The sequence below is a fragment of the Canis lupus genome, chromosome 33, assembly GCF_003254725.2.
Source record: "Canis lupus dingo isolate Sandy chromosome 33, ASM325472v2, whole genome shotgun sequence".
NCBI classification, from domain to species: Eukaryota; Metazoa; Chordata; class Mammalia; order Carnivora; family Canidae; genus Canis; species Canis lupus.
In genome coordinates, this window is record NC_064275.1 from 16,899,994 (window position 1) to 16,912,711 (window position 12,718).

At 48.9% G+C, this 12,718-nt stretch overlaps 1 protein-coding gene across 1 annotated transcript in view; it reads left to right on the forward strand.

Annotated features, from left to right (window-relative positions):
• Positions 1-6,630: 6,630 nt before the first annotated feature.
• C33H3orf52 (chromosome 33 C3orf52 homolog) overlaps positions 6,631-12,718 on the forward strand; it is a 29,544-nt gene continuing 23,456 nt past the window's right edge. Inside the window, exons 1-2 of the mRNA XM_025477840.3 lie at positions 6,631-6,917; positions 12,211-12,340. Coding sequence (XP_025333625.3) covers positions 6,780-6,917; positions 12,211-12,340 — 268 coding nt within the window. The 5' untranslated portion in view covers positions 6,631-6,779. The remainder of the gene's footprint in view (positions 6,918-12,210; positions 12,341-12,718) is intronic.

A 12,718-nucleotide genomic window follows, 5' to 3' on the forward strand; every position in this document is an offset into this window, starting at 1 on the left:
ATAAAGGAATTTTTACATGATTGTTTTGAAAGTCAAAATCTTCAGAAATATTATCATTTGGCTTCTGATTTTTTTTTTTTAAATAAAGCTCCAATGGCCTAGACTTACTTCTGTTATCAGGGCATTATAATACCCAACATAGTTGTAAACCTGTAGTACATGCTCAATACATCACAGTTATTGATTTATTTGATCTTGATTTAGAGGGTTTCAACTTGATCTCAGAATAAGCTTTCCATTAACAGAGGCCAGACTTCACAATACCTCTCTCTGATGAGGTAAAAACAGCAGGAAGAAAAATGATATTATTTGTTTTCCCTGGGACAAAGTCAAAGGAGTAATAACAATACTATTTTTATTTTTTATTTATTTATTTTTAAAGATTTTATTTATTTATTTATTTATTTATTTATTTATTTATTTATTTATTTATGAGAGACCTAGAGAGAGAGGCAGAGACATAGGCAGAGGGAGAAGCAGAGAGCCTGATGCGGGACTGGATCCCCAGACAGGGGATCACAGCCTGAGCTGAAGGCAGATGCTCAACCACTGAGCCACCTAGGCCTCCCAACAATGCTCCTTTTAAGTAGGGTCCACAATAATGAAAATAATTTTCATGGGGCCTCAGAAGAGGCCTTAATGTAAGGATTACATTACATCCTTAATTACATCCTTAATGTAAAGAGAGAGAGAGAGAGAGCAAAAGGGGTCATTCCCAGGATCCGATAGAAAAACTGAAATGTGGATTTAATATCCCTGAACTAGTGAATGATTTCCAGTTCACAGAGAACCAGTTCACTGGTTCTCTCAGATAAAAGACACAACATTTTAATGATACCTTTCTGAACAGGTCCCTAAGGATTCAGTAAACCCGCTGTAGCATAGTACAATTCAGGGTGTCAGGTGCACCACCTAAGTCACAATGGGACTTAGCTACTAGATCCACTGTGGAGAAGAACAAATTAGGCGGATGGTTCTTAAAACCTGGGTTTATTTTGCCCGGGATTGCCATGACCTAGGCGCAAGGTGAATTGTACTTTTTATTCATGGTCGGTTCTAAGGAGATTTACTATTTGAAAATATCACCAACATCTTGCATACGTTTTTGAGCGCAGTTAGGAGATGAAGGAGGCCTGGAATGATCTATTAGATTCATCACAGGGAATTTTTTTCAAACCACATGTACGGGCTACCATTGTATGCACTTGCTTACACAAATGTGAGTGTACCGTGTTCCTCAGGTGTGCAGGGGTGGGAAAAGCTTCAGAAACACCAACCTGACTTGCTTGGCTATTTTATGCCAAGATGCCAGGGAGACGTGGAACTATATACTTTATTCTTACAAAAGTGTGAATAGAGGCAAATCCAAAGACTGTTTAGTTGGCAGAATGGAATGGCCTCCATAAACCAAGACAGGAACATTTCTATGTGCCAGACTCCTGGGGACTCTTGCTCTCCTTCACAGTGTCTTCAAATCTGCAAAATGTAACATCACAAACCAACCATTTCTCAATTGTTTCCTGTTTGATTAGTCTGAGAGGCTGACCCAACTGCCTATGTGTACAGTAGTAGCGCTTGTCACCTGACAAACATATGGATACACACTGGCTGTGTTTTCAAGAGGCACAGACCTGTTTGAAGGTAATCAGATGCTTTGGTACTTTGGTGATGTCACTTAGATGATGTTACTTTATTTTTTGGTTTATACAATAATCATTTGGGAAATTATTTGCTCTCAAAGGAGAGATGGAGAAAGAAGAGCAAGTACTATGACAAGTAAAGCAAAATTGAAAATCTATACTGGTCGGTGAGTCTTGGCAACAAGTAGGTTTTAATTTTTTAACGTTACTTACATTTTACTCCTTAAAATAATAATTTGAGACTATATTAAAAAATTATTTGTGCAAGAACAGTAATACTTTAAAACACATGTTTGAATGACTTTATGAAAGAACAATATCTTTTAAAAAGCTACCTCTATGAAGAAATGGCAAAAACAAATCTTTTTTTTTTGGGGGGGGGGAACAAAAACAAATCTATGTAGAATTTGGTTTCTCACCCAAAAATCTTTCAAGAAGTGTTTCATCTAAATTTGGGTTTAACCTCAAAGGAGAGACATTTCTTTCTAACTCATTCTGAATCCTTCATTTACAGTCAGGCTGACTGGTAGGATGAAAAAGTCCTCAAGAAGAGATTGGGACACTTATCTACATTCAAGATCAGCTCTCTGGAGATTAAGAAATTTGCAGTTATCAGAAATCAGGAACAAGTTGCAAGTAAGCATTTAAGTAGTTCAGGTAATATAGGGAGGTGTCAGCAAGTGTCAGTGACCAAGAAAATGTGACAGGATCGGAGCACAAATCAATATAAAAAAAAAATCTATTGAATCAAAGACTATTGCTGGCTGCTAAGGGTTGGAGGTGGGTGGGTATTAGTTACAGTCACAGAAAGTAAGGGAATATTTACTGAGACCCTGATATTTGTCCGGCACAGAAATAAATGCTTTACTCTAATTATTTCATTTAATTGTCATTACTAGGTAGAAATGATTTTATAGTGATGAAGAAGCTTGGGGCACGTGGGTGGCTCAGTCAGCTAAGCATCCAACTTGGTTTTAGCTCAGGTGGGGAGATCAAGCCCCACATTGAGAATTAAGATTCTCTCTCTCCATCTTTTTATGTCCACCCCCCTGCTCGTGGGCCTGCTCTAAAAAAAAAAAAAAGAAGCTCATAGATATTAAATTTGTGCCCAGGAGCACATAGTAGTGAGAGTCCTAAATCTATTTGTCTTTAAAACCTATATTAGCATAAAGACACCAACTGTCTGCAAGGGTTATGTTTATGGAATTCTAGAAATGCATCCTAATCTAGATTAGGGATTACATAAACCCTGCTTGGCACTACTCAGAAAGCATTAGGAGATCTGGTGCAGAGTGTTTGTGATGGTAAACAGTAGCTTTTTTGATCCTCTGGAGGATGAAGGAGAGTTTAAGCATTGATTCCTGGGGAAACCAGGTTGGGGAAAGAGCTACAATTCATCTGACACAGGGAAGGAATGTCCCACTGAGACTATGCTCCTGCAGTCAAACCAGAGAACCTGTGAGAAAGGTTATTTGGGCCCTGGGTAAGGATGGGGGTCAGGGTTTGAGGGGTCTTTGTGACTCTAGTTGGGGTTTCAGGCCTGGGCCTAGCAAACCATCGTTGCTGGGAATACCATCCTATCATTCTAACTCACCAACATTTATATAGGGTGACATAGGGCTAAGCACCGGGAATTTATAGATATTCAAGGAGCTTAAACAGTAGTAAAAAATTACTGCTCACACTTCACGTTAGCCACTCTGGCTGCTTGACTGATTCTCAGACAGACAAATCGAACAGGCTCCAGTTTACAGTCCTTATCCTGAACTTCCCTCTTCTTTCCGCACAGCACAGCTACAGTCCTTATCACCTTTAACTCTTGGTTCGAATTTCACATGGATGAGGAATAATTGGCATGTAACGTGGTATTAGTTTCATGTGTACAACATAATGATTCGATATTTGTGTAAATGATCACCAAATAAGTCTAGTTAATGTCCATCCCCACCCACAGGTTTTTTTTTTTTCTCCTGATGAGAACTTTTTAAGATCTACTCTCTTAGCACCTTTCAAATATGTAACTCATATTTTATTTTTATCTTTTTAAAATTTTTTATTGGTGTTCAATTTACCTGTAACACACATTTTAAACTGTAGTCGCCATGCTGAACATTGCATCCCCATGTCCTATTTATTCCACCTTCTTGATGGGGCCTGAGGTGATTGCCCTGCTTATAATTGTATCTCCTCTTAACCCTAACCTTCACTACTAGACATTCCAGCCTCCCTTACTCTGCTTTATTTTTTTTTCCCAATGCATAAGGCATTTCAAACATTCTAGAAAGAAGACTGCTTAAGTTTGTTTCCCCTCACTAAATATAAGCCTCACGTTGGCAGTGATTTTATTTTATTTATCTATCTCTTCAGACCTATATCAAGCACCCAGAAGAATGTTTGACACATGGCAGGCACTCAGTACTACTTGTTGAATTAAATTGGACTAAATCTGATGCATTTGGCATAAGTACAATGTGTACTGGTCGCAGAGAAGAGTGTAGATCACTTCTGGTGGAGGAGGCAAGTCAGGGAAGGGTTAGTGGAAAAAGTATGTCTCAGCTAGAATTTAAAGATGAATGGGAATTGTCCACGCAGAAAGTGGATAGGAAAAAATTGTAAGCAGAGGGAACATCACATACATTTAAGTGGGGGCGGGGGCACCTGGGTGGCTCCATGGTTGAGCGTCTGCCTTTGGCTCATGTCATGATCCCTGGGTCCTGGGATCGAGTTCCTTGTCGGGCTCCCTTCGAGGAGCCTGCTTCTCCCTCTGCCTGTGTCTTTGCCTCTCTCTCTGTGTCTCTCATGAATAAATAAATAAAATCTTCAATTAAAAAAGCCCAAAGAAGTGGGGGTGGCCCTAGAGTGGGACGGGTGAGGGCCAGCCTGGAAGAGGAATCTGATGAGACAAGAGAAGTGTCCTGACCGCTGAATGTCTGAGAAGGAAGACAGGATGTCAGTTGTTGTAGGGAAACGTACGGTGCAGATTCTCTTTCTCTTCATACCCCGTTTTCATTTTCTTCTGTTACCAATGGGAGTGAAGGGGAGGACAGTGGCAGGTGGGGGGGGGGGGTCAGTGTTTATATCTGTCTGTTTCCTTCTTGCTAGGCTGCAGCCCCGGCAGCAGCTGCAACTGGTTTGTCACTACAGATCCTAGCAGCAGGACCCTCTTTAAAGGTTCCAGTTTCTTTCTTTTTTTTTTTTTTTTTCCAGATTATTTATTTATTTATTTATTTAGCCAGAGAAGGGATTGAGGGGGAGAGGGGAGGCAGAGGGAGAGACTCTCCAGCAGACTCCATGCTGAGCATGGAGCTTGAGGCTGGCTGGATTCCAGGACCCCCAGATTATGACCTGAGCCAAAGCCAAGAGTCGGAGGCTCAACAGACTGAGCCACCCAGGCGCCCCGAGGGCAGGCAGCTGGGGTCCAGGTAATCTGGTGCCAGGCAAGAGACAACTAGAGACCCAATACTTAGGAAGGCTCTGACCAGTAGGCATTGAGGATGTCAGACTTTGGGACACGAGTCAGCATCTTCTGAAGTGAAGCTTATTTAAATGCATCCTGTGCGCACCTCAGACTGGTCTCAATAGCTGTTGGGGGGTGGGGGGCAAGCCAGCTCTGAACACAGCTTTAAGAGGATCCACCACATTTGTGCTTAGCAAACCAGAAGTTGTGGACTATGGATGGTGTGGGAGTGTGTTGTTGGGGATGAGGGGGTGTCTGTGACTCCTTACAGGCCCATAATCATAAGCGTCTGTGAATGTTTCCTACGTGCCAGTCACTGCTGAGAGCTTGACTGCCCCCCAACTCTTTTAATCCTGGCAACAGTCCCATTATGTAGGCACTTCCCCGAGGCCAAGTTTCCAGATGAGAAAACCGGTAGGAGAGAGAAGCTCCAGGTGTCACCTAGGATCCTGGGACAGGGGATCAAGCTGGGCGGCCTGGTCCCGGGCCTGCCCTCTCCTGCACCCCTGGACCTGGGGGGGGCGGGGCTGTGCTCCCATGTGGTCTTCATCTCCAGCGGCTCAGCACCTTGCACGATGCTCTGCACGCCGGGGGTGACCTGTCGGGGTGCGGGGGGTGTGCTGTGTCCCATGTGGTCTTCATCTCCAGCAGCTCAGCGCCTTGCACGATGCTTGGCTCCCCGGGGGGTGACCTGCCGGGGGGCGGGGAGGGGGGGCTGTGTCTTCATCTCTAGCAGCTCAGCGCCTAGCACGATGGCGGTGTGTGTGTGTGTGTGTGTGTGTGACCTGGGGCGGGGCTGTGTCCCATGTGGTCTTCATCTCCAGCAGCTCAGCACCTTGCACGATGGCCCGCACGCCGGGGGTGACCTGGGGGGGCGTGCTGTGTCCCATGTGGTCTTCATCTCCAGAGGCTCAGCGCGTCGCACGATGCTCGGCTCCTCGGGGGTGACCTGGGGGGGGGGGGGCTGTGTCCCGTGTGGTCTTCATCTCCAGAGGCTCAGCGCTTCGCACGATGGCAGGGGGTGACCTGGGGGTGGGGGGTGGGGGTGCTGTGCTCCTGCGTGGTCTTCATCTCCAGCGGCTCAGCACCTTGCACGATGCTCGGCTCCCCGGGGGTGACCTGGGGGGGGTGCTGCGTCCCGTGTGGTCGTCATCTCCAGCAGCTCAGCGCCTCGCACGGTGGCCCGCACGACGCGGGTGCTTGGTCGTTACCTGTGGATGCAACGAACGACGTAGTTGCTCGGGGCCGCAGAGCGGGCCGGCGGCGGGGGGTGGGGGGGGCAGCGGCCGCTCGGGACGTGGCCGAGGGTCGCCGGGGGCGCGGCGCCGCGGGGTGGGTCCGGGCCACAGCCGCCACCGAGCGGGGCCCCGGCTCAGCCCCGGCTCTGGATCGGCGCGGGCAGGGAGAGGCCGGGCGGCAGCGCCCCGGACAAACCAGAAAAACCGCCTCCTGGGCGCGGCGGCTCTCCCCGCCCCCGAGGCCGCGCCGCCCCGCCCGCCGCCCGAGGTCGCCCCGCCCGCCGCCCGAGGTCGGCCCGCCGCGCCCGCTGCAGGGGGAGGGGGGAGGGGAGGGGAGGGGAGGAGGGAGGGGGGCGGGGTGCGAGGCGGCGGGAGCCCGTGTGGACTCTGCCCCTGCGTGCGTGCGCGCTGCTGCCGCGGGCTGCTCGGCCTCCTCCGCCGTCCATGGAAGGGCCCAGACCCCCGTCGCCGGGGGAAGCCCTGGAGCTCCTGGCGCTCGGGGGGCCGGCGGACGAGCAGAAGCCCCTCAACGGCACGGTGCAGGGGGTCCCTCTCTCGGGCGAGGAGCCCCGCCCGGCCCAGGTAAGGGCGCGCCCCGGACGCTTCTCCCGGCTTCAGAGGGAACCAACAGGGACAGAGGCGGTTTCCAGAGCTCTGGGACCTGGGATCCCGCCTTTCTTGCTGCAGCGGGGGGAACCGGAGTGACAGGCGGGGTCTTCCTCCCCTGGCCTGGGCTTCCCCGCCGCCCCAGCCCCACCCCGCGGCTCACATCCCCTGGACGCACACAGCCTCCCCCACCCCCTTCTGCCCAAGACTCAGGCAAGAGGCGAGTGTGAACTTGCCCCGCTCAGCTGATGGGAAGTGAGTTCACAGGTGTTTGTCCCCAGACTGTGCCTCAGTCGCTCTCCCGGCTCTGGGTCTCCAGGGGAGCCGGTGGTGTTCAGGCTGGGCTCTCTTGGGAACAGTGTTGTTCTCAGCAAATGCGTATAAAACAGCAGAGACTTTGGGGATCCCCGGGTGGCGCAGCGGTTTAGCGCCTGCCTTTGGCCCGGGGCGCGATCCTGGAGGCTGGGGATTGAGTCCCGAGTCAGGCTCTTGGCATGGAGCCTGCTTCTCCCTCTGCCTGTGTCTCTGCCTCTCTCTCTCTCTATCATAAATAATAAATAAATATATATTTAAAAAAAACAGCAGAGACTTTGAACTCATAGCCCTCTACCTTCTGATGAATCCCTGCCGCTGGCTTGAGGTTTTCGGGGTGCTCCGAGCTCCCCAGATGGATGGCTCCAAGCTGATCTTCCTAGGTCCCACTTCTCCACCCCTTCCCCTTTGACTCATCATCCTGTTGATTCCAGGGATAAGCAAGGACATCAAAAAGGGAGAGCATTGCTTTTGCTTCCACATTGATTCCTGGAAAGACTGGAGCGTCTGCTTTCCTAAGCACCTGTAGGTGCCCTGGAGACTGACTTGGGACTTTATGTTTGAATGATAGAGGAACACCGTGGAAGAATGAAGGTGGTGGGCGGGGGGTGGGGGTGACTGGGTGATGGGCACTGAGGGGGGCACTTGATGGGATGAGCACTGGGTGTTATTCTATATGTTGGCAAATTGAACATATATATATATATATGAAGAATGAAGGTTGAGGAAGATGCTCTGTTCTCTGTGCAGGGGCCACAGCTGTGGGCTGGCTGTGTTGGTCCTCCAAGGCAGGGTCCAGGAATGGATTTGGGAACACTTGCTTCCTGGAAGGTAGATCCATGCCACACCAACGACTCCTGGGACTGAATCCAGCGATAGGGGTTTTGGTGACAATTTCACCACTAAAAGGTGAAATTGCTCTGTGGCAAGGTGCCGAGGTCTGTATGTTCCCCGCAGTCAAATGGTTAAGGTAAAGTGGGTAGCCGGGCTTCCCTGGGAGGCCTGGGCATGCTTCGCTGGAAACAGATTGAGTAGGAGAACATGTCACATGTATGTAGGGCATCAGTATTTTATAATTGTTTAGTGCCTACCCAGGAGAGATTGCTCTTTCATGTTCTAATTACTTCCTCATCAGCCAGCTGTACACTGAGAGCCTAGACTTCCTTGTGAATTAGCTTTGTAGGTCACCAATTAGGAAAAACTAGAATGGCGTGAAGGTGAAGGGTTGCATGAGCACTTGGGGGGCATTCAAATATTTGAACAGGAAACATTTACAAAGGGGGGGGGGATCCTCATTTCATGTGTTAATCGTTCTCTTTGGTTCCATAGAATAAATTGAAGTGTATTTTTTTTAAGATTTATTTATCTATCTGTGTATTGAGAGAGAGAGAGAATGGGAGAGAGAGCATGCACATGCACAAGCAGGGGGACGGGCTGGGGGAGAAAGAGAATCTCAAGAAGGCTCCATGCCCAGCTTGGGACCTTTGGGAAGAAGATATCCCACCTCATGGGTGACTTCCTGGTTGGAAGGGATTATCTGGGAGAGTCTACGAAGGCAGTGGAAAGAATTTCTTTCCCTTGCTTATTCTGGGCTTGGAACGTGAGGGGAAATTAGCCCCATTGCTAGGTATTGTTTAGAATTTAGGACAAGAATGAGCTGGATTTTCAGTGTGTGGACAAGTGGATTAAATCCCACAATGAGATTATAAAGTAGAGCTTTTCTTACATGCTAAGAAAATTTTTCTGGATGTATATAACATCTCCTAATAGAGACAAAAAAGAAGAAAAGCCTTTGTATCCAAGAGAGAAGTAACCCTGCCATTGTCGCAGGGCCCTATGTCATGTATTTGGATCCTTATCTGAAGAGGAATGTGACTGTTTGGGGGACTGTTTGGAGGAAAGCCACAAAAATTCTCCAGCCATATAATGCAATCCTAGAATATAAGATGTAGTTCGCAAAAATCTCTGGAAAGTACCCTGCAGAAAAACCTGCCCGTGGCGTCTCCTCGTGACCTAGAACTTGGGCATGAGAGAAAGAAGATGCTAATGAAGGAGGCAGTGTTGTGTCGTTGTGATCTGGTTTTTAGGGGAGTCTCAGCACAGGTGCCACACACCTAGTGTATCAGGGGCTCTTCGCTCCCAGGACACAGTTCCTGGGGGAACTTCTTAAAAGTACAAATTTCTTGGTCGACACTCATGTGCAGAGTTGAAAGTAATTTATTCCTAGGGTGAGAGTAAGCTGGTAGGATCCTTCCCCATGACTTAAAGTCTGTGAAGATTAATTTTGCAAAGGACAGTGGCTCGCCCCTAGGGCTGATGGCAGATGGTGAAGCTGTCAGATGGGAAGAGGCATTTCCTACAGGCGAGGGCTGTGTCCCTGGCAGGTGACCATCCCTAGGGAGTCACAGTAATGGTCCCCTCAGACCACCAGGGTCCTAGCTTATTATTTCTAAGGGGAAACATACTTGAAGGCACAAGAGGCCAAAGAGGTTCACTGACTCTCATTTTGCGGCTCATCTGAGACTCCAGCCCCTTTCGTTTTGCACTAATCTTAGTGTCCTGGCTGCCCCTTGTAGAAGGACTGAGTAGGGCAGCAGGTCATTTTGTTCTCACGAGCTCTGTAAGTAGGAAGATACGTTTCTGTTCCCTGGGAAGTAGAAGATTCCTTGTACTGGGACGTTTTCCCCCATGTGCCTTATTGAGCCCTTGGCTCTGGTGGCTCTGGTGCAGTTTTCAGCCTGGGGGCGGGGGTGAGAGGTGGCCCTGTCCTTGGACTCCAGAAACACACTTACCTCAAGAGCAGTCTCTTCTGTCCACGTGTTCCCTTTATTACTCCCGTCACACCGGAACCGAAGAGGCTCCGAAGTGTGACCTCTACTCTGCAATTCCTCAAAGTGCCTTCTTAAAAATTCTAGAACCCTCTATGACTCAGCAACACACACGAATTCAGTGCTCAATACCTGAATGAGCCACAGATGTGGGTTTATAAGAACGAGGAAGTTTAAGAACCACCCTCCTTCTATCTGGTTTCAGTTTACCTTGGAAGATAGGCTGGTATCTGTTTATATTTGAACATGAAACCAGACAAAGCAGGGACAAATGAGCAGTGTGGACAGCTCACGTCCCGGGGGATCTCTCCATGGGTGACGTGGCAGGGAGGCCTCCGCAAATGGAGAGGTCTGACCTGGCTCCTGGAGAGTGATGGGGCTTCAGAACGGAAGTCTCAACCCTGATAAAGCACCTGATTCACTCTGGGAGGCTCAAAATACAGACTGGACAGGGGGGTGGTGTGCACTTGGGCGGCTCGGTCGGTTAGGTATCTGCCTTCCGTCCAGGTCATGATCTCAGGGTCCTGGGATCGAGTCCTGCATCAAGTCTGCTTCTCCCTCTCCCCCTGCCCCTGCCTCTCTCCCTCCCTCAAATGAATAAAGAAAAAAAAAAAAACATTAAAGACTGGGGCTTACCCCCACCTCCTCTACAATCTGGTCCCCTGTGTCCAGGTAGGGCCTAGCTGTGTGCATTTAAGTTCCTCCTCCGCTGGAGTCTGATGTGCAGCCAGGTTGGGAACCTCTCTCTGAGCAAGGTTGAACTGTAGTCCTAAAGTGAACGATTTCCTTTCCTCGTGGCCATCACGCCGCAATCAGGATGGGAGAGAAAGTGAACCAGGTGCCAGTTCGGGGCAAGGCCGCAGAAGTGCTGCTCTGTGGGCCTGGAGAACACTGAGTAATGATGCCTCCCACGTGTTGGGTTCCTAATCTTTGTTTAGCAGGTGCCTCACGTACGGGATCTAGTTTGTACAACAGCCCTGTGAGCTAGCTTTCTTATTTTATCGTGGCCCAAGGTGTCTGTGTGGGAATTCCTTATTGGCTCAGGGGGAAGCAGGGGCACGAGGTGGCCCCGAGTGGTGGCACCCCTGTGGCAGCCAGGCACGCTCATAACCCGGAGCTCTGCACGGTGACACAGGGGGCGGTGGACAAAAGGTGCCAGCTTTGTAGTGACCCGCAGCGGGATCCGCCCTGGCCACTCTCTCACTGCACCTTGGAGCCGAGCTAATGGGTCCCTTGCAGGCCTGTTAGACCAAAACGAGATGGTGTTGGCGATCAGTTGACCATGGCAGTCGTGGCCTTACTCCACCCACTGCAGCTCCCATCCTTCTTTCCTTTGGTTTCCCATCCCACGCCCTAATTACGTGGTGTGGGGCACAGCGGTAGCCCCTTCGCCTTTTCTTGGTGCGCCCACTCTAAACCATACATGCTTTTGCTCTTCAGTCTTCAGCTCAGCTCTTGTGCTCCAAAACCTTCCACAGGTCCCCAGCACACACCGGGGTGGGTCCAGACGGCTCTGGCAGCATCGAAAACCCTCTTGAGTATCCTCCAGCCTTTCACAGTCCCTAATCTTAACAATCATTACTCACCTCTGGAGCCCACAGTCCCATCAGAGGGGCCTCTTGGCCAACTCCGTTTTAAATCAGCATTGAGGATGCTCCCTCCTGGCTTTGGAATGCCTTTCTCCATCCATCCTTCAAAATCCTGCCTTTCCCTCCCACCTCAGAGCTCCCAGGGTATTTTCTACCTCATATTTAAAAAAAAATACGTATTTATTTATTTGAGAGAGAGGGAGGGCACATGTGCATGCAAGCAGTGGGGGTAGAGAGGGGAGGGGGGAGGGAGAGGGAGAAGCAGACTCTTCTAAGCAGGGAGGCTAAGCAGGGAGCCAGACTCTGGGCTCCATCCAGGATCCTGGGGTCATGACCTGAGCCACCGACTGAGCCACCCAGCGCCCCTCCCTCACTCTTGTGTGAGGTTCCGTTCTGCTTCTTTGTAAACCTCACTGTGGAGTGTGGGCCCTGGATGGCAAGATCCTGCTGCCTTCATTTCGGTATCACTGGCGCTTTGCAAACCTTCAGAAGTGCTTCCGGAAACCAGTCACCGCCTCACAGTGTCCCTCTGCTTTCCAGGCCAACAAGGAGAACCCTTGGAGCTCCTGTAATAAGAAACTGATTGGGAAGTGCAAACTGTGGATGGTCATCGCCTCTGTTTTCGTAGGTCTCATTGTAGTGATCATCGTAAGCTTGTGTCTTAGTGGAGGTAAGAGGATTGAAACAGGACTGAGGTGATGCATTTCAAGAACTTCTTTAATGTTTGTTTATGACTTACATCCATATGGAAGATGTGCTCATTGCTATTTCATGATTTATAATATGAATTTAAAACTGGTTTTAATTCATATGAAAAATTTGGGAATTTGGGATTGTTGTATGGGTGGTAGCTATCCATGGTCCTTTGTTTTATTTCATTTTTTTGTTTGTTTAATAAGCTCTGAAAGAAGTCTGGAGACCAGTGTTTTACTTTAAATAATCTGCTCACCGGATCTTGAAGATTACTTAAGCTTTAGCTTAAACACTAATTTGTATTTTATTGTGTCTCTACACCTGCTTATTTGAAAGTTCCTTCTTCTCAGTTGTT